Genomic DNA, 23,228 nt, shown 5'->3' with positions numbered 1-23,228 from the left:
CCCCCCCTGTGGGGCCTGATGCAATCAGTGGACGGAAGAGGGCGTGCCTCGGCTCACAGCGGGCCGGGCCGAGCCACAGTGACTACCTGCCTCTGTTCCAGCGGGGGTCTGCTCTTGTCTCCATGACGACCCGGAGCCTGTTCTGCTCAGTGGGGCTTGACATTCAGAGTGTAGCCGGAGAGGGATGCAGAGGAGCCACACAACAGATGCGTGTATCTCTGCGGGATGCTCTGCTCCTCCCTGGTACAGCCAGAAAGCGTGTCAGACAGCGGAGACGATGATGAGAGCCCCCCTTTGGTTCCTTTTTAAAAAGAACATTTTTTTATCGTCTCGTCTCCTTTGCTACCCATTTCTGTGACAACCTGTCTCTCCTGTCTCCCATGGCTACCAGACCGGTAGTTACTTATTTCAGCCTCCTTTAAGTACGTGCTCCTGTCTGTGTGTGACTGGCTGCTTCTGTCTCCATCCCGCAGCTGGACATGAATTAATCATGAGGACACAAGGCTTCTCTGTTCCTATAACAAAGCTGTGACATCACCACATCACACCAAACACACACACACACACATACACACACACACACACACACACACACACATATACACTTGTAGACACGCAAGTATAAGTATACAAAAGCGAAAGCAAAAACACACACACACACACACACACATGCACAAGAGCTTTTTAGGTGCCAGATCCTGCGAATGGTCTTTATCAATAAGTAAAGTCTTCCGGTTTTCACTGTGGCAGCAGTTTAGAGCCCCGGCCATGAAAAGCACTTCAATCTATTTTAAACATAGCTGAACTCTGTAGCAACAGATTATTTTACACAAGTCGACTAGCAAATGCTTATCTCTCTTTTAGTCCTACTGTGTGTGTGCGTGGGAGTCCAAGGCCATGCTGTTATTGTCACTGCACTACTGTTGTCTATATTAATAAATAACAGTCTTTGGCCCTGCACCTGTCTCTGCTCATTTTTTCATTTTTCAGAGATGACAATCTAATCTTACAACACAGGGACACGTTATGAACGCCTGCAGGAATGACATTTTCAGATAAGATGAAATGATGTTTTAGGTCACAGATTTAAAATCTCAGGTCCTGTCGGCTTAGCCTACATTAATGTAAACCCCCCCCCCCCCCCCCCCCATCTCGTCGTCTCTTATATTTAAACAAAATCGAATGGCTGTTATCCACTTTCAAGAACAGGCCTTAATGTCTGTTGCAATATGCTGGGGTTTTTTCACAACAGTCAGGCATGCAATGCTAACAACAAAAACTGACACTGATATAATCATTCCAATCATTTTTTTCCAGTGTCATTGTGCTGATCTACCATGGCAAGGCACCAACTGAAGTGTCATGATACCCGTAGGCGTTGAACACATTTGATTAGACAAGTGCATTTTTGTAATCATTGTTCCCATCTGTCTGTCTCCATCCCACCCTCCACAAGCGGAGAAGCTAGGACAGATGAGGCGACAATGGCAATATCAATGCAAAGCGAGCCACACACTGACACCGTCCATGCAGCCACTAAATATAAGCAGATGTAATAATACCTGCTCCTTCTGCTCCTCCGCGCCGTGCACTCCGGCCCCAAAAAGGGGAACGAATAATAGCTGCGGGACCTCAATCACGCATTCACCGCAACGGCCCGTTCCGCAAAACCGCACGAAAACGCCCCCGTGCCTTTGGCGGCGCTGGCTCCGCCCACTGCTGTCTGTCAACGTGGGTGGGCGGGGCCTACACCTGTCAATCCAGAGCAGAATCAGAGGTGGCTTCGAAACGGCCTGCTCAAAACAAATCTCGAAAATGGAAATAACAAATGTGACCCTCACTCTACCCTATTCTACATTACTGTGATATGAAATTTGGAGTTTTAATGGATGCAAAAAGTTGTGCAATTTGTATTCTTATTTTTCCCTAAATATTAGTCACAAGTTTTAGTTCCATAAATTGCTATGTAGATTAATGGTTGCATTGTCCTGCCATAAACAGTCAAGAAAGATTTTTGTGTTTAATTTAAGGTTTGAGTATGTTGGTAAAACACATTATTATTGAAGCACCTCTAATGAACGTTTTTATTTTATTTCAATGGCATAGTTAATACATCTTCTAGTCATGCGTTGTACTACAATAATACACCGTTAATAAGTTCAACCTTTTGGTTGCCAATTTGACAAAAATCTCTCTGGCAGGTGAGTCAGTCATAGTTGTTTGAGTTTCTCACATTCTAATGTCATTCTTGTGTCAGTTTTGTAACAAAAAGACGTGAAAGTGACTGTTGGAAACTACCAGGCATCGGTACAGACAGCTTAAATCACAAGGTCCTTGGTTGAAGGACCTCGCGGAGAAGTAAACAGAAAAAGATGTATGCTAGCGTCAATTAACATTTAATCATCGATTTCAGTTGAATTCACGTCTTAACAACGTGTATTTAATAACGAGGCGATGGCAGAGGACAATGAGCTGGAGAAGTATGTAACTATTTAACTGTTTATGGTGTCTTAACGTGTGTAACGTGACAGCTGCTTACACTTCTAGCGAGTTTCTGTCAAAACCGTAGCACCGCTCCGTCAGAGGGGAGGGATATTTCTGGTTGACAGCTGTTGTATTTGCTGTGTCGTAAGACGAGTGTGTTGTCGTTGTAAGGAAACCCTTCCACTAATACAATCACCATTCACTGCATGTGCTGTGTGGTTAAAGGTCGGCTAAATGAGTGAGTCTCCTCTGATGATACTTCTGCTGATTCAGCAACTCGGGTCAAAGTAGGACACTGCCGCTGTCCCTCATTCATTCACGAATGATTCACTGTCTCCTCTCCTCTACTCTCTCTCACTTCATTTAACTATTCTCCCCTTGGCTCCTTGAGGTTTTGTGCTATCTTTGTCCTCAACTTCTCCCAATTTCCTCCCCTTCACGTGACCATGTATTTATTTATCTACGTAGGCGTGCAGTGGAGGAGCTCCTAAAGGAGACTGACAGGGCTCGAGTGAGAGCAGAGACCATGGGCCCTGCAGGATGGTAAGCACTGTGTTTGACACACCATCTGTATCAGCCGGCACACATCTGTCATTTGTGTACACTAGGCTGCTACTTATCTGCCTAACTGTACATACACTGGGGCAGTGTTTGTTCCTTGAGTGTGTTGCCTGTTTGTGGTGTTTTAAGATTTAGTCTGTGCTCACTTTGTCTTGTGTCCATGCTGCACTCTCAGCTAGTTTGTTAGTTTATGTCCTCAAAAGCAAATACTACAATGATAGTGACACATACTCACAACAACACTCAACAATACTGAGACAAACCTACAAAATAACTCGAGTACAAAAGATAGCTCCACGTAATATAACATTATATCTTTTAGGAAAACAGAATATTTACAGTGAAATGGACGTGATTATTTCGAGTTTACTCATGTTTTGTCAAAATTGTAGTTTGTGTAATTATTGCCCACCCCCTAAAATGTCGTTATTTAAAAATGTCAAACCAAATTGAATGGATTGTTAATAAGTTAGGTTATTCAGGAAGTCTTCTCGAGATCAATATCTTGTTTACAAAAAAACTAAAAACGAATTGCATGCATACGTCAACACAATTCAGTCACACAAATCAATCATCACACACACACACACTTGAAAACAGTCGCATATATATTCCAACAATATCAACAAGTGGAACTTTAAGGTTTAAGGGACAGAGGATTGCGTGTCTCTAACTTTAGTTTGTGTTGCAGTTCATTCCAATGATTTAGTGTATAGTACTGGAAACCAGTCTCATTCCTGTTCAGAGATGATCTGATTAAGGTCATAGCCAGGATTCATCATCAATGTAACTCCCTCCAGGTTGCTAAACCCCCAAAATTCCCAGAAAAAAAATCACGAGAACATGAACTCAATGTCCTGAGTGTAGCTACAGCCCAGCTTATGAAGAACATTTAAATGTTTTGTCAACCGATGTCATGGTTATTAGCTTTGAACTAAGGATGTTACATATCTGGGTATCTTAATCAGCATGGCCTTTTAAAATGAAAATACATAATGCCTTCTAGAATCCAGTGATGACCACCCAAAGGTCTCAGAGAGAAGTGTCCGAGTTTAAAAGTGTCTGTTCACTCCCCTGTCAGGTTGAAGTGTCCCCTGCGGAGCACCAACAAGCGCTTCCTCCTCAACACCCTGCGCTCCACCGGCCTGCAGCAGCGCACCTCTGAGTCCAGAGACGGACACTCCGCCACGAGAGGGCGCCTGAGGAGCGACTCCCCGGACAGAAGCCGCAACCGCAGCAGAACGCCTCCCAGAGATCACAGAAGTACAGGGGGCCATGCAGACCATAAACACCATCACAGGGACAGCTGCAATAACAAAGATAAGAAGCCGGATAGAGACAGAGAGAGGAGTTACAGACACAAAGACAACAGGGACAGGAGACATGGAAGGGATGGCCAGAACAGAGACAAAGACAGACCTCATGAATAAAGACTTCTGTCTGGCGGAGGAACACTGATTTTACTGAGGCCACTCCCTGTTCAGGCCGCACAGAGGTGGACACTCCTGAAACTGCTAACACACCTCACAGAACTGCCAGCTGACTGAGAGAACTGTCCTGTGCACCTGTCTGAGAAGATGTTTGAAGTTTTTATTCCTGATGGTAGATGATGTTCAGCCAGTAGCCAAGATTACGCTTTTTTTTTTTTTTTCTGATTTTCCACTTAAATTGCAGTGAATAAACTACCAAGTGGCCGTTATAGCCCACGTAATCGGGGTGATTTGTCACAAAAGTTTTTAAAGCCATTATTGTCCTCCCCTCACACATGACTCATGGTCTGTTGTAATTCTGTTTTCACCTACAGTGAAGGAGGTTTGATTTCAATTATATGGTCATTACCATTCTTCTGTCATCACTCACTTCATAATGTTTACATAAGCCATGCTGCTGTCGCCACTGGGTAAGCACATTTTATCGCGTGTCTAACTTTTTGGCTATCACAAACTGATTTGTTTGTCAAAGGAGAAAACAAAAAAAACCTGACACTCCTTACATGTGTCCTAGTGTACAACTGATCTCCAGTAATGGATTAATAGCAGTAAGGCTGTAATAACAATAACGTACAAGTGATTAAACTCATGCATATTCCCACGTGTTTAAGTGGGGTCACCAGGGTTTCAGGGCAACAGATGGAAATGTGCTCAAGCGTTGAAAGTGTTGCTTTTTATATCTTTCGCATCCATTTGGCCGGTCTCCATGTGTGTAAACATACACTCTTTTATTGTTCCACACCAGCGGTTTATAAAATGGGCAACTGTCATTGTCTGTGGTCATGATTACCGCTCGATCTATTATATACTAAACTTAAAATGCATTATTCCTCGCTTAAGCCGTTATGCCAGATTCTGTGTCTGGAAAGTCTGCTAAATGTGTTTAACGCCCCTCATGCTTCATAAATCACGGTGTCCATCGCCACTGTAGTGGAGCGTGGCTTGGGTTAACTGTTTCCTTCCTTTTTAAAAGAACGATCAAATATAAACACCATTAAGCCATAGTGCAGGGGGTGATTTCTATAGAATTGGTTTACTTGAACTTTATTGCATCGCTGAGTGCCCCATTAAGATACTGTGGAAAGTGCCATAATTGCTTTTGAAGAACTCTGTGCAAATACGACTATTGATACACACTATCAGGGTAAAAGTCGTCCTGCAGTCCTACAATTTACATGAAAAAAAATAGCTAAATCACTCCGATCATGTGGCAAAGGCTCAAAATGTTGCATAAACGCGCAGGTGATCTCGTAGGTTTTTTTTTGAGACGTGCTTCACGCGCACGCCGGTTAATTGAGTTCTGTTGCTCACTCCAACCTTAATTGGTTAACCACGAGAGCCGTTGTTTAATGGGGCGAACGCACATCTGCTGAAGGCTAATGGCCAGCAAACATGGTGAGAGTGCAGCGACCTTCAGCGGCTCCGTGTTTGTCATCGCCGGGGGCTCTTCGTGCGGGGACCGTGGGCCCACTTTCGCTAAATTGTGTTAAATGATGCATTTACAGAAGTGTAATGGGTACATTTTAAAAGTCAGAAAAGTGTAGACATGAAAAAAAAAAAAGAATGTGGAAACAGACTTCGGTGTTCATCCGAGTTTCCAAGACAACTGTCTCTCCCCGCAGGTCTCTTATCTTGCAGGTCAACCAATGTTTGCGACCATATATCGATATATCAGCCCAAAGAGTGCAGACGAGAGCTATATCCATATACATTTATCGAAGACATATTGTGTAAGGACAATCCTAAACTACATGTCCTGCAAGAGAAACTGGGTTATTATATAGACCATTATAACTTTAGCAGTTTTCTGGAGACCGGGTCTCAGAGATTCACCTGTTCACTGTTTGGTGCTGTGGGGGCAAACACAGGTGGGTGGCAGGTAAACGTCGCGGTATTTACAGAGTAGCATTGATTTACGCGCTGTTCAATTTACCGAACAATCCCGCAAGCTGCAGAATAACCTGGAAACTGAGGGCGACAGGTCTGCAAACAGTGAAACCAATAGCTTTGGCTCTGTAGAGTCACATGGTGGCAGAGTGACACACCTGTGCGGAGCCGTGAGGGCCTCGCAGTTTGCGCTAGAGACAGGTGGAGCAGTATAGGTCCACGCCGAGGAAGGGCGCATGCAGGTACGGTACATGTGCGGGTCCTCGGAAGCCATGAATCGGGAAGATCATTATTATCCTTCTCAGGTTTTTAAAGACTCCTGTGCCTACCAGAGATCACAGCTGGAAGACTACAGCCACAGCCCGCCGCCCTGCCTCTACATGAGCAGGCAGGTGCACTCCGTCTACACACCGCCGTCCATGGGAGCCTTGGAGCAGACCAGCCTTCCCGACATTGCCCCCTCTTACAGCCGACCGGATCCAGGTCTGCCTCAGCTCCACCATCCCCAGGGGCTCCAGCAGCAGCCTCTCCCGCCGGCTGCAGGCTATGGAGACACGGGGGAGCAGGGCAGATATCACCTCCCTTTCCCCTGGATGAAAACCACAAAATCTCACTCGCACACCTGGAAGGGACAGTGGTCAGGTACATCTTCAAACCCGCTCCACATCTGTACATGTCATGTGTTTGAGATTATAATTACAAAGACAATCACTGAGTGGAGATCTGATTTTGCTTGATTTGGTTATCTATCATCACTTCTCAGCTTACTTCAATTTGCAGATAGGCTTCAGTTGTGTTTACCACATTACTCTGTAGTCATAGCACGAACGAGTGAGTTTCATCTGACTCGTTCTGAGGGCCTATGACATCATGCTCACAACAATATGATCTTGGGTGTTTCAGTTTACCTTGTCAGTCAATTTGTAAAAGGCCCGGAAAGTCCGCGCTGGCTTTTATCAGGTCTTATCGTCACACAAACGTGGGGTTTGCCGATACAAAACTCACAAATCGCCCTAAACCATCAATAGGCTGTAGCCTACACTATAGAGTACAAGATGCCGGTAAATCACCCACATCTACCGCAGTAGGTTTTGATTGATGTTGGCGTATATGAACAAAAGTAGATTTTATATTAGTGTTTATTAGATTTACTTTAATTAAATTAGCTTTAATTATAGGCCTAACAAATTGAAGTTTGTTTTAGTGAGCGTGAAAAATGTGAACGTAATAAACCGCAAAGTTTCTTCAGCTAAAATATATGAAGTTCTCAAACTTTTCTCATATGAGAGAAAAGTTTCAGACCATTGAACTAACTTTTGTTCTGCGTCACTAGTTTAATGTAAGACATTTGTATTCTTGATTTATACACCTTGGAGACAAAGTCCTCTTGGTTTATTTTGCGCATAGTTTATGTGATTGTTAATTAGAGTGTACTGAAGATATGTCAATGGCTCTATAGGTCATGTTTTAAATAGCATAATTCCAGTAAATGTACATCTAAGTTTTTAAACGGACAAAATGACATTATGAGGAGTTTGTTTTTATTTTTTACAAGTGGCGGGCTAATATAATGGACGCCAAGGGTCTATATGCCATGATTAATAAGCATTTATATCGTTAATTGCATGTATTCAAAATGTGTTCAATTAAAATTGAAATGACCTAAACTAAACTAGTTGTATCTTACTGATCGAGAATAGCTAAACTTTCAATTTTAATCACCACAAAAAGACTTTTCTGGAGGAGAAATATATTTTTCATTGACTACAATACAATGAGTATGAGCGAATCCCTTGATTTTTGTACAGGTAAAATAAATAAATAAATAAAGAGCACCATTAAAGCAACTGGTGTGTAACTGAAGACGAACTGCAAAATGTAGGCTTCATTTAATTACTCATACTTTTGAATTTAGTTTTTCAGAATAAATCTTTTTTTTGAATTTGCATGTGGTGACATCTTGAGGCCATCGGTATGACAGGTCATTTCTTCACTGAGTCTATTCACTCATCATCAGGTTGAGGACCCTGAGGAGGGGATCAGGACATCCTGAGAATAAGGAGTAATGTGGTGGCTTTATAGCCTGTACAAAGTTACTTGTTTCACTATTTTGTTTTCCAAAATATACTGTAGCAATTCAGCCATCAAAAAACAGTGTAAAAGCTGTGAAATATATATATATATATTTTGTCCATACTACGGGGGAAACTACAATACGCACAACAGACCTTAACCCAAATCTTAATAATATACCACTAAGTCTTGCTTTAGCTTTTCTGCTTATCACCTGTTGCTTCCAAATTTTAACTCTGACAAAAGAAAATGCTTGTGTTTGGGTAAATCTCAAGTAATTGTGAATTCCTTGTAACATTACAAGAGAGTAAATGTTTATTTTACGACCAGAAGACAAATGCTCATGTGGTTTTGGTGCCTGCTGGGGAGTTCAAAATCCAACCTCTAATAAGCCCAATTAATTTGCAGCAAAACATAACATTCTCCCTTTATGATCATTAATAATTGAAATGTACAATGACAGTGCGATGGTTCAACCAGACTGGCTTTTGAAAAGTCAGAAAGAGACCAAGCGTGAGCAACAGTTAAGACTATAAGGAATCATTGGTAAAATAAACTGGATGCTTATAGCGTCAACATGTGTGCAGATTTAAAGAGATACCGGTTTCAGTATCAAGTGCAAAATAAGATATTCTTAAATCATCAATTTAGAAATGGAGGAGTTAGTTAAGAGTTAGCACTTTTGGAATTGGATCAGGGAACGTCTACGGACGGACATATCACAGTTTAAAACCCATTCAATCTACTGAGTATATCTGTTTGTGTCCAGGACCATACGTGATGGCGGAATCCGAGGAAAACAAACGCACGAGGACAGCCTACACGCGCGCCCAGCTGCTGGAGCTTGAGAAGGAGTTCCTGTTCAACCGCTACATCTCGAGGCCGCGCCGCGTGGAGCTGGCACTGACCCTGAACCTCACCGAGCGCCACATCAAGATCTGGTTCCAGAACCGGCGCATGAAGTGGAAGAAGGAGGAAGACCGAAGGAAGGTGAGGGGGTCCGACCCGGACCAGGACTCCTCCATCACCTCCGGACACCAGGGGGAGGCCGCGGGAGGGGTCACCTCGAACGGACCTCACACCACTTCACCTCCTGTTTCCCCGCTGCACGATCACTCCCTCTCCACACCTGGGACCAGAGAGACGGCATAGAGCCCGCAGGTTCAAACTCTCAATGCAGGAACCTTTTTTTTTTATTGAAAACCCAAATAGAAAGAGACTTAAATCCACATTTTAAGGCAGACCCATTTGAGTGGAATCTTATAAGATTCATGATTAGGGCAAGAAAGCAGAGTGCAACCTATATGCCAGTCTCTCTTCTAGCTATTTACATTAAGTGCTCATTTTCCAGGGACCCCCTTCAGCCTTCGCAAGGACCACCTTTGCCCTCTTACTGGATACCACCGTCTGTCTGGACTGAATGAACATTTCTTCATTCCACTTCATCGTGCATGCTTTGATGTTATTTTGGGCACCAGATGGCATGCTGAGAGAACCTTATCAGTTGCACAAACTGAAGCACGGTCTGACCATGTTTTACAGTGAGTGCATTGTTTTTCACCTCAGACATGTGAGTAGTATACAATCACGTTCATGGATGTATTTATGCGTAATATGACTACATTTGCTATTTTATCAATGTCAACGTGTACATAGGATATATCGTGTAAATTGTTAAATTAGAATCAATGGTACACATATTTTATTGTTTGAAGAATTCACTGTACAGTATGACTTGAATAAAGCAAATATCACACCGCCTGCCTGGGAACATTGGCAGTCTTTACATCCGGGTGGTTAAACTGGCACAGCATGAATCCAATATAAACTCTAGTTACGGTTCATAACTTGTTTGGAGCGTCAGTGAGCACGAGAGCTTGAAGACGCAGGCGACATATCTTCCTCACCTCCTCGATTCCGCGCGCCCTCTCCAGCGCGCGCTCGTTCTGACAGCGCTCGGACAGTTGCCGTAAAATGTTCGCCTTGTCGTTCATCCGGGCGCAGATGACAAACGGGAACCCGAAACGCTCCTTGTACTCCTCGTTGAGCCGGGTTATGCGCGAGGCATCTGCAGAGTTCAACGCATCCATCCCGGCTCCTGCCTGCTCCTCGCGCGAGTCCCGAGTCAAGGTGCCGCTCTGGAGGTCCCTGCCCGCGAGGTCAGGGTGGCACCTGAGGATCCCCTCTTTACCTGGACACGAACGAATACAATGCCTTAATGAGGTCTTATCTGTGCCATTGCCCGGGGAGTCGGCTAAATCACATTTCAGGGCCAAACTGCAAATCACAAAACTTCACTAAATTTAGCTCTCACCTGATTCTGGGAGAGCATCGATGAATTCATTGATTGCAGCCTCCAACGCAGTAAAGTTCAAAAAGGGACGCGCGGACCACACAGCAGCTGTTATGACGGGACATTTCTCCACCACATTGCCCAAAAGATTCACAAAATCCTCGAAAGGAAGAGCATTTACTGTGGCGATGTCCATGTCCATGCGCACGGGGACTCTCTTCAGTATAGTTGCACAGGCAGGCACTCTTTATCGACCTTCGGACAAGACAAGGGTTCATGCACTTCTGGACACACAGGACAAGCCCCCTCTACGCCAGTGGTTCATATCTTCCTCGTCAGATCAAGTGCCAATCATTTGATGATTCATTTTCTGGGATCTTTATTTTCTCCCTCCTTTTGTTTCTTATCTGGAATGAAAAGTTAAATAAGGCTCGGCTTCCAATGAGGGAAATGGTTTTCACTTTACAAAAAGAAACGCCCATACATTTCTTCTTTCTAATCTTTCACAATGTTGGCATAGTATCAAGAGAAAACATCAGAAATACTCACATGCAGATGGAGCTTTGCGAAAAGAACACGAAACGTAGTGGCAAAGACAAAAGGACAACCGAGATAAAACATAATCAACGTCAAATAAATACATTACCTATTAATAAACACGTGAGTGTGTGATCATATATTCACTTTAAGATACAATCACTGCTTTGATCGCTTTTCTGTCTGTACGTTCCATTTCATTCATAAATACAAAAAATGAAGCTTATCATTTCTGTGAATGTGAAACCTGACCATGAAGCAACATTTGATGATTAAGGAAAATCCAATAACCTCTTTGTTGCTGCAATCATGTTTATTTTGTATTCGTTAATTCTACAATAAAATGCAACATCGGAGAAAATGTCAACTATAACATTAACATCTTTCTACAGCTCATATGCAAATGTACAACATCAACATAAATGCAGAGCAAGTTCGGAGATGCGATTCACAGACAACTCAATTTACTTTGTCACTCTTTCACTTTTGTAAGCGGCAGAATATATCGATCAACTGAAATGACACCTGTTTTACCTTATTTGTTAGAAGGACCTTTTGTGGTGAGGACCAAACTTTTCTTCTGAAGAAAAATAAAACAAACTAACCGAGATTGAGTTGACATGTATGGGATATCGTCCAAAGACAAAGAACATTGTTTTGGGGTTATTAGATTGAACATGGCTAGACATTTTAGTTGTATATTTGCCCTTCTTTAGTAAATGACGACTCACTATACCATTGTCAACCATTCATCATAAGATAAGGACATGTTCTATGTAAAATATTACAGCTGTTCTAAATGTAACATCTCCGCAGAGAAACATTGTGCTTGTAAATCAGCGCCCAGTACCGTGGATGTATAAAGCTCGGTATAAAGAGAAGCCTCTGCCCCGCGAGGCGGTGAAACTACACCCTCTGCTGTCCAAAAGGAACGCTACAGTATAGGACTTTTATTTGCAGGGGCAACTAAGTACGTTTGAGTATACATTCAAGGTACTTGTACATACTTGCTTCTCCACTACGTCTCACAGGCTTATGTAGTACTTTTTCCTTGGCAGCTTTAGTTACTTCTAAAACTACAACTTTTCACACCCTTCCTGTCCATCTCCAAATTTAGTGATTTTGATTATTTCTTTTCCAATAATAGGCTTACGTGTTCCTTTATATTAAAACAATTCGCTTTATTTATATGCTGAATACACCGTTTAAAAACCACTTTGTATCAGCTGTTAAATGTACCGTCTCAAAGCTGAAAACAGGGCTTTTTTCTGAGCTCATGAAAAGTTGCCTTTTTACACACGTTTCACACAACAGGTATGCTACAAACATAAGATGATTTTATCGAATATGATGCATTGCTGTAGCTACAACTAGCAGTTTCTATGAGTTAAATTAGTACAACCATCAATGCAGTAAAATGCAACATACACATTAATGCAGCAGCAACATAAATCCAAAAACATCAAATAGTAAACCACTGACAAGGACATTTTTTTGCTGAGGTTTTGAATGCAGAGCTGTATTTTTACAACAAGGTATGTGAATTCTTCTTCCACCACAGATTTCCTTCATATACTTTATTTATTATTTGACCATATGATATGAAGATGATTGATTGTATAGGAAATGCTTAAAATGTAATAATTTCTGTATTTTCTTTTGTGAATTCGGAAAAGTTATTCCTCTTCAGACTTTTGGAAATTATTAAAATGAATCAATCTAAGAAGCGAAAATATATTTTTCGGTTGACAGATCAGACATTGCATTTTATTTTATTAATGTGTAAAATACATTTTATTGCAGGTATAATGCTTAAACATAAACAAACGAATAGAGATAATAAAAAATGAAGCTTGTTTTAAAAAAGATATTCAAATGTGTACAAACATTTGGTTTGATCTGCAAGTAACAGCTGCTGGTATAACATAAGAGACCACAACAACACAATTGCCATCACATTTCACTGCATAACAATATATATGATATATGATATGTATATGATCAAATCTAAAATCAAAAGTTGATCAGTTGCTACAGCATAGGCCGAATGTATAAAAAGGTTACAACTCCATATCTTACATCTCTCGTCCTGAAAATATTTAGCATCCTTTTACAAAACTGTTCTTCATTTTAGCTGCACAATAATAACAGAAAACAAAAATACTGTATTCATTCAGACCACTTTTTCATAGTGAGAATATGACTCACTGAAATACCATGTAATTCAAATCTTGTTACAATACTCTAATATAACATAAAGCAAGCGCTTAATACGGTCACTCGTGAGATTATTGCTTGAAGAAAAACCTTATATGAACACATAGATACATTGGTTTGAACATTTGATGATCACTCTGTATCAGGTGGCTTCACAAGCTTCTCGTCAGCTGCCACAGCGTTTGTGTCGGACACTTCTGCTTTGCTTTCTTCAGTCGCGTGGGTTTGACAGTAATCATTGGCTGACTGAGTCTTCTTCTCGTTCTGCTTCGTCAAGGCGGAAATGTCCAAAATGGCCGCTGCATTCTGGTAGTCGCTGGATGTCTGGTCGAGCATGTTATGGTAGAGCTGCAAGAGGAAGGATTTAATGCTGCTTTTAGATCAGAGACAATAGTAACATGTCTGTGCAGCTGTGGAGGTGAATGGGATAAAACTCAAATCGACTATTTCTCCCCACAATGTGTTGACCTGGCTCTAGGCCTACCTGCTCCTCTCTGTCTGTCAGCTGATCACACATAAAGGACACCAGTTTGGAGAAAGATGGCCGGTTGCTGGGATCCAGAGCCCAACACTTACACATCATCCCGTACCTGGAGAAGTAAACCGTGGAGATGAAATATTTCGCAGGATTCTCAGTCATCCATAATAGCAAGAAGTCAAAGGTCGCTGCACTGCTGTATTTGTTTTGAAAACAGTGGTGGAAGAAGTACTCAGATCCTTTTCTTCAGTGAAAGTACCAACACAATAATGTGTTACGCTGTCTTATACCGTTTTTACTGCTTCACTTCACTGTGATTATGACTTTATCATGACACATTGTACAGGTGTGATTCTGTGAAATCTATTGAAATACTTTTACTAAAGAAACATAACGGCTGCATACAGACAGGCGACACCTACACAGACTCGTTGGCGTAGTAGGGACAATCCATCTTAAATCCTCTTTCAATCATCGAATAGAACATGTGATCCACCTTCATGCCCGGGTACGGAGTAACACCTGAGAGTTACACAGACAGAGTTGGCATTAATCATTGCAATTGATTATATGCTCGTCTTTTAAATGCACTGGGAGTGCTCGCAAAGGCTACCAAGTGAGAAGATTTCCCAGAGCAGAATGCCATAAGCCCAGACGTCACTCTTCATGGTGTAGATCCCCTGAAAGGTGCTCTCTGGTGCCATCCACTTCACTGGCAAACGCACCTGAAAAGCCATGTCACCCACATAACGTGTAAGAATGTGTACCAGAAATGGACAGAACATAGCAACCACTGAAAGCTATAAAATAAAAGTCTCATACATTTCCTCTCACGACATAGTTGGAGTCGTTGTCGATGTCTCTGGCCAGTCCGAAGTCACCAATTTTCACCCGTCTGCCCTTTGTCACCAACACGTTTCGAGCTGCCAGGTCTCGATGGATACACTGCAGACAGGCAGGACCCATCATCAGGGTGCTTACTTCAATCTCACTACAATCCACAAAGGCCAAGCCTGCGACTGTAGTTTGACATCGTCTGTTGATATATCTATGTACTGGACTGGCATGTGAGTTTTGGAAGCTGACAACAACTTTACACATACGTTTTATAATGTCCATAAAAACCTGACTAAAACCGTCTGGCAGTTGGAGAGTTTAGGGCTGCAATTTACAATCATATTTAATTGTCAATTGATCTGCAGAGGATTTTCTAGATGAACGGATGGATTGTTTGGTTTATAAAATGTCATGTAACAATTTATAAAACCAAAGTTATTGTCTTCAAATGGCAGGTTTTGTCTACTGTCCATGCAGGATGTAATACAAAGAAGAGAGAGAAGCCAGAACTATAGGGACTGAGATTTAGCTTAAAAATGAACTGAATGATGAATTATTTTGTGTGTGGGTTGAGAGATGTAAATGTAGAGCGTTTCCACAGTTTGGACTTTCGTTTCTTACGTTCTTGGAGGAGAGGAACTCCATGCCTTTGGCCACTTGGAAGGCAAAGCTGAGCAGGTCATCAAAGGTCAGGGTTTGCAGGTCCTCTGTCGGATCGTCCAGGTCTTCATGGATCATTGGGTCTGCAGATAAACTGGGATCAGTTAGGATCAACACCACTCAGAGAGATCTGTTACTCTCTGCTTGGGCAACTGAAGGCGGTACTATACGAGTTTATCTGTTTGACAACATGCATGTTCTGATTTCAAGTATTTTTTCACCTTCAAAGCTGTCCATGCCACCAGAGTTGACGGTAAGGAGAGCGATGTCCTCCTGCCCTCTGGTGGTACAGCTGTACATGGGCACGTAGTTGTCCACTGCTGTGTCCAGCTCACTGAGAAAACACAAACGTGACGTGATTGTTATTGTAAAGTTACACTTTCAACAGAGTCATTTTACAAATATGCCAGCACTTATATAGAATCTTGTCTTTATGTTTGATCTCCCCTTATTGCTGAACTATTCCCAATATATTCTTCCAACCCCTTGTTTCCCGTCGTTCCCACCCAAAGCTTTTCCTGGGCTGCAGGTTGTGGTAAAGGCTGCTGAAACGGTCCTTGTTGAACGCGTCGGTCACAGACTTGTGGTAGCGCTCTCTGTTTGTCTTAAGGTAGTTCAGTAGATCTCCATAACAGCAGTACTGGAAAATCAGGTATGTGGGTCCTGTAACAGGGAAACAAATCATAGATCATGGCACAAGATGTATCATCCCGATCTGACAAAAGTATTAGCAGTACAGTGGTGACTGTACCCGTGTCTGTGCATGCTCCAAGCAGGTTAACAATGTTGGCATGGTGACCGATGTGAGTCAGCATCTTCAGCTCTGACATCAGCGCTTCCTTCTCCACCGTCTGGTGTTTCTCTGCGGCGTCAAATATCACATCAGCTCCTGAAACGACCTCCATAACATTTTTTTTTTTTTGCATTTTGCTCACGGAATAAATAAATGAAACACTGACCTTTAAGCATCTTGACGGCCACCTGCTGTGAGACTCCAGGCTTGTTGATGCCATAAGCTGTAGCCTGGACCACCATGCCAAAAGCCCCAGAGCCCAGTTCTTGACCTGGTGAGGACACAGAGACACAGGAAAGTATAACTTGATTGCCACATTGTTATGAAACTTGGAACAATAACGTAAAAAAGTCTGGAAGTGGTTGAATGCAACTAAGAACATTTTCTTACTGTACGTAAGCCTGATTTCCCCTCTAAACTTCTCAGATGGTTTCATTTAAATAACTGTACAAGGCCCAGCAATGTAAAACTCTCAAATTTGTCATAAAAAAAAGCATAAATTTGAGAGAATTCTTGAAGATGATGGAGCAGAACGTCTCCTTCTTTCTTCTCCCATCAATCATGTTCCAACAATTGTGACCCTTTGAGGGTTCCAACCCCCTAGGTTGGGAACCACAGAAGTAAACTTCCCAACAACATGTAAGGTAATTGAAACTAAACGCTTCATCTCGTCAGCTGCAGCAGTAAAATGCTTCTAACACATTGATGCATCACTTTTAACAATCTATTCAAACTAAATTTGTCACAGTCTGCACAACTTATTCTATTTTCTTTTAATACTTGAAATAAATTAAGCTGATACTATGTTTGTTCTGGCACTTTTCCTTCAGTAAAGGATCGGAGTACTTTTTCCACCACTGAAGTCTGTTATCATGTCTGATGCTCGGTGTGGTTCGTACCCAATTCTAGGTTCTCCCTGGGAAACTCCCATTTCAGGTCGTACCCAAACTCCTTGAAGTTTATGTAGATGTAATCGTTGTCATTGGGTCCAACCATCTGGATAATCTGAAGCTGGGGCTGATACTGGGGTTTCTATTGGAAACACAAAGAGGTTGGCATCATGTCCTCACGTGTGTTTGTGTGTGTGTGTGTGTGTGTGTGTGTGTGTGTGTGTGTGTGTATATGTTTGTCAATGTGTAATACATACCTTCTTTTTGACAAAGTACATGAGCACCACGGTAACTATTGCCAAAGCCAGGAGCAGAATCACACTGCCTACTTTCAGCACCATCAAGCTGCCGTCATCAGTATTTGCAGGACCTAGAAACAGGGATGACACATAGTTTCTAATGACAGCCATAAAAAAACATAAATAAAAAAGTCATTATTTTGATGTGAAATCAGTCTCGCTACCTGTGGAGTGCAGGAGCAAAGGTGAGTAGTTTACTGAGTATTGGATTTGGCACCAGGAGTCAATTGAGTTTGTCAGGCAAAACTTTAAACAATGTCCATCCACTAGAGCTCTGCTCAGAGAGCTCTTGATTGTCTTCTCACAGGAGACATCTGAGTCTGTTTGAGAGGCCTCTGGGATCTCCTTCCAGGAACAGTCTGTTACACAGATGCTATAATACAAAGAGTCGGGATTTAAGGAAATCTGAGTGTGTCTGTGTGCGTATGTGTGTGTACATTAACAGGCTACAATGAGCATACCTGTCATTAGAAGGACACGACATCCAGGTGTAATTTGCTGGCACGAGACTTGCGGTCTCAACGGTGAAGGATTTATTGACCGCGTTATTCCCGAATTTGAACTTTGGTGTGTCTGAAACAAAGTCAGTGGACAATAAGCGTTGTATAATATAATTGTAATGCAAGTTTTAAAAGTGATAGAACTGTGCAGAATTTACCGAACAGATGTTAAACATTCCAGACGCACACGATAAATCTCTCTTACCTACAACACACACTGATATAGTCTTTGTTTCTTTTTTCCCGCCAGCCTCCAAGTGTAATTTATAATCTCCTGACTTGAGTACATCACATCGCTTCACGGTCCTGAGAAGACAACATTCACATGAAACCCCCCAAAAGTCTTCAATAACATACCTCGTATGATTATAATTTACAAAAGGCTAGTTCACTGACCATCCGCATGTAGAAATCATGAGCATTAATAGACAACGATGCAACATTTTGAGGAGTTCAGCTCCACGAACATTGCTTCATGCAACTACCTTTGTTTTGTTACCCAAATGGCCCTGAGGCAGTTAGTCATGTTTTTATCAGGAGCTTCCCAGGAACAGTGCTGGAGCACAGGGTGGTAGGAAACACTGGCTTGCAAACAGGAGTGGAATGCATTCTGAGCTGGTATGGTCAGGCTCTTATCCAGCTGGACAGAGAGGAAGCCCTCAGCTACGGAGACACAAGAAGGAAATCAGTGCATGCACAAATGGCACAAACGGGACTAAACTTTAGAAAGAAGCATTCATTGGCAACAGTTGAAATTACTACACAAACAGAGAGAAAAAATGAAGTGAAATTTGTTCCGCTAACCTTGGACATGAACGTCAACAGACTTTGTTTTGTTGTTTTGACTCCTGCAGGTGTATGTGCCGCTGTGGTTCACATTAACTGACTCGATGAACAGGTAGGACATACAACTCTTTTTATAGCCGTCATTTCTAAAGCAAATCTGGGATAAAAATATATTGTTGTTGTGATTTGAGTGGGAAAGACTAAAAAGAATTCAAAGAAAAATCTCAGTGATCTCAGCAGGAGTTACTGTACCTCGTTCTTGACTTTAGAAGAGCATTCTAATATTGGGGCGTTGATGGTTTTGCTGCCCGTCTCCCACACAGGTGAAGCTTGTTCTATTTGGCAGCGTAGAAGTAAAGACTGACCAGGGCTCACGATGTCATTGGAAACCTCATTTAAGTCATTGTCCAGGTCTGAAACACACAGCAAGGACTCAAGTCAATGACTTTTTAAAAATGTCGTCTAATAATTGTTTGCTATGACTATTAGAGACAGTCCCTAGGTTATAAATTATTTCTACTCCGACCTTTTCAGGTGGTTGAAGTGAAAACTGACCAATTCGATTTTGTCTGTGACCATTTATCATGAATAAATAATTTGTAGGATGTATTTCATGAATTTATCGAAACATTGAATTACCGTAGTCATAGAGTTGAGAGCATTCTTGTCCTTCAGCGTTGGTAGCACAGCACATCACTTCACTCTTAGAAAACAAACTACTGGATATAGTGCTAATTGCCATTACACCGTTTGCAGGAACAACGACGGCCCGATTATTGTTTCTGTTCAAAAGGGGGATTATCCAGAAAATCACAGTTATAAGATGTTTTTTTGATAAAGTTAGAGTCAGTAGACTACATTGTTATCAACTAAACATATAAATCATGTATATGTAACAGAGTTAATGATTCCACTTGCCATCACTGGCCATTGGTTGCTAGTATTACTATATTATTTAAGTTATTGCTAATCCTTATCATTTTCATATTATTTCCTTGTTTAAATATCATTTACAACGTATCATTAGTTCCCCATGGAGACAAGTGGGTTGTGTGTAACAGCGCCCTCTGCTGGCTGCTTGCAGACTCATGAACGAGTCTGAAGCAAGCTGTTTTCATGGTAGGTTGACCTGTGACAAGCTCGGTAGTTAAACATCTCATTCGATGTCTGATGTACATATATATATATATATATATATATATATATATATATATATATATATATATATATATATATATATATATATATATATATATATATATATATATATATATATATACATATAGAGAGATATATATAGAGATGTCTAGAAGTCCCTTTTTGTTCGTATAATTGTTTTAATTTATCATTTCTAGAGCAAATGGTTTTAACTGATTTAGCATTTAGCATGAGTAACATGCTAACCACAGTTAGCTTAAGTATTTGTCCCTTTTGATTTAACAGTGTTCCGGAGCTTGTGACCACAACGTTGTCTATGAGAGTCACTGAAGCTGTTCTGTCTTTTACCAGCAATATTCTATCCGATGAATAAACGTCTGGTTGGAGCCATCAAAAGATATCGTGTCCTGAATTAAACACAACGCAACGGAGAGTACACAACTGCTACACATACATGTGTAGTGGATAACATCTTACCTGGTCCATTCAAGTGTGGGCTTTGGGAAGCCCTCAGAGATGCATATAAAAGAAGGGGAACGCATTTTGTTATCCACTTGGTCCAGTGTCAGCTTTGGTTTTGTGGGACGTTCTTGAAAAAAAAAGGAGTAAATTGTCAACATTTTATCAGCATCAAGCAGTCCAGTGTTTGTTTGCTGTCTTGAGTCTTAGCATTGTTTTAGAGAGGTGATGAGAGAGAGAGAGAGAGAGAGAGAGAGAGAGAGAGAGAGAGAGAGAGAGAGAGAGAGAGAGAGAGTTATCCAGTGTAATGAGTGTTACTCACTCATTACTACATGCAGAGACACGGCCAGTGAGGACCTGGTCCCTTCGCTAGTTTCACACATCAGCGTAAACTCCCCTGAATCTGTCTCAGAAAGCGGTGGTAGGACCATGGAGTTACTCCCATTTCTGATAAAGTTTAAGAAAACCCCTCAGTTTAAATATATACACATAATACAAAAGGGGAAACACACCTAAATACACACATATAGACATTCACTTACACTGTCAGTATTGGGTCTGCTCCTCTGATCCAGTGGCAAACAGGGAATTCAGAGAAGTCCTCCAGGGAGATGATGAGTTTCTGACCAACGCACACCTCTACACTGACAGAACCAGATGCATTCTGATAGTCAGCTGGCACAAAACATGCAACCTGAAAGACAAGATTCACCATTTCATGATCCTGCATTAACTAGCTTTTGATGTGGTTGCGTGATTAAGGTTGCAAACTATGATGCAAACTACGGTATGTAGCTTAATAAACAAAAAAGGCTGACTTTTATACCAGTATAAGACATATAATATGTACTATTTGATATCTGTGTTTTAATTATAAATCATCCACAGGACCAAACATACCAAGCTAAATGGAATTCCCTACATGTCAAAAATAATAACTTCAACAAGTTGTCTTGTGTGCCATCATTTAAAGGTTATACTAAAATGACGCATAAACGGACACACTTCAAACTGATGAGCGGAATTAAAACCAGGACATTTGGTCAAGTATGTGATATTTCCCGCTGTGGTGTTTCACAACCTCTTGTTGCTCTGCAGCTTCGTTTCTAAGTGAATCCAAGACAATCAAAGTATCTTTATTTAATCTGCTAAATGGTCGTATGGAAGACACAGGTAATGACATGCATGACAACAATTTATGTGCCGGACTAATGCACTTAAAAAAATCAAACATTAAATGACATTATACATTATATTATATTATCTATAAAACCTGTCGTCTTAATGTACTGTGTCACTACATTCCTTGTACAATCAGTGGAGTTTACCAATAATTAATAGTTTCCTATAACTCAGTAATGTTTCTGAAATAGACAGTAACTCAGAAATACATGTATTATATAATACTTCAATATATGTATAATTAATTGGAATTGTTCAGTTAAAACACAAGAGAGATCCCGACGGCTTTTACCTCATGACTGGGCACACAAGCCGGATTCTGCGCTGCGATGCCATCAGAGCACTGAAGCTTGACAGCACACAGAAGAAAGACAACTAGAAAGACAGAAAAATTGAACTTCATTTCAAAAGTTGTTGTTTTCTGAATAGCCTGAGGCAATTTAAAGAGAAGTGGGTATTTTAGGGTATTTTAAAGAGATGTGATGAATGCAATCATAAAAACAAGAAACTAATATTTTCATAAAGGTAAGTCAATTGCTTGTAGCTTATGCCCTTTCTGTGGTTTATTACATTGGTTATACAGGTTACATTGTGTAATTAGATACTCGGGTTTAAAAAACAATTTTTTAAACCCGAAAACTCATTCACTCATTAGGTTATTGCAGGAACACACATTCTAGGGTTTAGATATTTGATATTTCTTAATTCCAACAGAGCAGCACGTTCCCTTTGTATGATGAACGATAAATAAAGTGTCATCCTCTCTACAAAAGTCACTTTTTATCTCAGGTTCCTCATAGTTATTGAAGTACAGCTCAATGTCAACACTGAACCCACTGTTTCACAATTTAACATTTGGTATTGAGGTAAACTTCTTCTCCAGCGATTTGATCTTCAAAAATGCAATATGAAAGATATTATCCTCCCATCATATTTTGATATATTAAGCTAAAGAGTCGGAAAAATGTTTATATTTATTTAATTTATAGCCTAAACATCCTTAAATCCTCTTTTTTTATTCACTCTGCCAAACACTGCTAATAACTCAGCCCAATGAACAGAGACTTGAAGAAGTCTGACTCACCCGCAATCATATTTCTCTGCCTCCGCACTGATGCTGTCAGTGTCACATACTCAAAGTTATTACAGGGTCAGAGAGCGAAACTTTGATGTCAAAGCTATGTGCGTGAACCTTATAAACAGAGGAAGTGTTACTGGAAACGATCACGTTGTCAGCCACGCCTGCAACATTTGTGTAAAAAAACCCGTGTAAAAAGACCGGAGGATAATCAGAAGAACATTTCATTATAATGTCACAATGGAATATCATGGGTCAAAATACCATATAAATACAATCATGTACATGTCGTTATAATGTCGTACTTAAAGTCATTTTGGACTTATGGGAGAAAAATGATAAGAAAATAAACAATAGGACTGTATATATACTTTTGAGTAAATTATGCTTAATTTGTGATGAACCCAAGTGAGAGCGGACTAATTGAAACGAGATGTGGAATTTTAAACATATTTATTTCTGATAAAATTGTCATGATTTTACATTTCTTACCGGAGATAATTTGACCTCTCAAATATTTAATTGATTTTTATTTGTAAAAATAAACACTGCATACTGTACATTAT

General features: G+C 41.0%; 4 protein-coding genes across 4 annotated transcripts; 2 read left to right on the top strand and 2 right to left on the bottom strand.

Moving 5' to 3' along the window:
* Positions 1-2,342: 2,342 nt before the first annotated feature.
* LOC306794110 (uncharacterized protein) lies at positions 2,343-5,216 on the top strand. The gene is made up of 3 exons (XM_079292026.1): positions 2,343-2,480; positions 2,953-3,027; positions 4,127-5,216. The coding sequence occupies exons 1-3, from the start codon at positions 2,455-2,457 to the stop codon at positions 4,473-4,475; spliced, it is 450 nt and encodes a 149-aa protein (XP_079148152.1). The 5' UTR covers positions 2,343-2,454; the 3' UTR covers positions 4,476-5,216.
* Positions 5,217-6,673: 1,457 nt separating this feature from the next.
* Positions 6,674-9,647, top strand: pdx1 (pancreatic and duodenal homeobox 1; the record flags this gene model as incomplete). The annotated part of the gene is made up of 2 exons (XM_079291631.1): positions 6,674-7,064; positions 9,265-9,647. 2 exons carry the CDS (start codon positions 6,674-6,676, stop codon positions 9,645-9,647), a joined length of 774 nt encoding a protein of 257 aa, XP_079147757.1.
* A 689-nt stretch (positions 9,648-10,336) lies between these two features.
* On the bottom strand, positions 10,337-10,984 carry urad (ureidoimidazoline (2-oxo-4-hydroxy-4-carboxy-5-) decarboxylase; the record flags this gene model as incomplete). Its single annotated transcript, XM_079292207.1, has 2 exons — positions 10,337-10,686; positions 10,810-10,984. The coding sequence occupies 2 exons, from the start codon at positions 10,982-10,984 to the stop codon at positions 10,337-10,339; spliced, it is 525 nt and encodes a 174-aa protein (XP_079148333.1).
* A 1,745-nt stretch (positions 10,985-12,729) lies between these two features.
* Positions 12,730-22,744, bottom strand: LOC306794266 (receptor-type tyrosine-protein kinase FLT3-like). Its single transcript, XM_079292306.1, has 24 exons — positions 22,669-22,744; positions 21,877-21,959; positions 20,945-21,096; positions 20,725-20,849; positions 20,421-20,532; positions 19,425-19,567; positions 19,038-19,198; positions 18,804-18,942; positions 18,485-18,662; positions 18,205-18,305; positions 17,961-18,072; positions 17,664-17,872; positions 17,458-17,570; positions 17,210-17,342; positions 16,477-16,581; positions 16,269-16,379; positions 16,024-16,180; positions 15,739-15,851; positions 15,479-15,600; positions 14,843-14,965; positions 14,634-14,745; positions 14,443-14,542; positions 14,027-14,132; positions 12,730-13,890 (listed from the first exon to the last, which is right to left on the bottom strand). Exons 1-24 carry the CDS (start codon positions 22,676-22,678, stop codon positions 13,675-13,677), a joined length of 3,036 nt encoding a protein of 1,011 aa, XP_079148432.1. The 5' UTR covers positions 22,679-22,744; the 3' UTR covers positions 12,730-13,674.
* Positions 22,745-23,228: the final 484 nt, after the last annotated feature.

This window comes from Melanostigma gelatinosum (genome assembly GCF_949748355.1).
Source record: "Melanostigma gelatinosum genome assembly, chromosome: 20".
In the NCBI taxonomy this organism is placed as follows: Eukaryota; Metazoa; Chordata; class Actinopteri; order Perciformes; family Zoarcidae; genus Melanostigma; species Melanostigma gelatinosum.
This window is presented reverse-complemented; position numbering and strand designations above follow the sequence as displayed.

What these genes read in the sequence shown, in the direction of transcription:
- LOC306794110 (XM_079292026.1), top strand. Translation starts at nt 2,455, where the DNA reads ATGGCAGAGGACAATGAGCTGGAGAA. An exon ending in GAGGACAATGAGCTGGAGAA is followed by an intron (nt 2,481 to 2,952) that starts GTATGTAACTAT and finishes TTATCTACGTAG; the next exon opens with GCGTGCAGTGGAGGAGCTCC. An exon ending in ACCATGGGCCCTGCAGGATG is followed by an intron (nt 3,028 to 4,126) that starts GTAAGCACTGTG and finishes CTCCCCTGTCAG; the next exon opens with GTTGAAGTGTCCCCTGCGGA.
- LOC306794266 (XM_079292306.1), bottom strand. An exon ending in CCCACACTTGAATGGACCAG is followed by an intron (nt 19,568 to 20,420) that starts GTAAGATGTTAT and finishes CCTTTTGAACAG; the next exon opens with AAACAATAATCGGGCCGTCG. An exon ending in CAGCCCAGGAAAAGCTTTGG is followed by an intron (nt 15,852 to 16,023) that starts GTGGGAACGACG and finishes GTGTTTTCTCAG; the next exon opens with TGAGCTGGACACAGCAGTGG.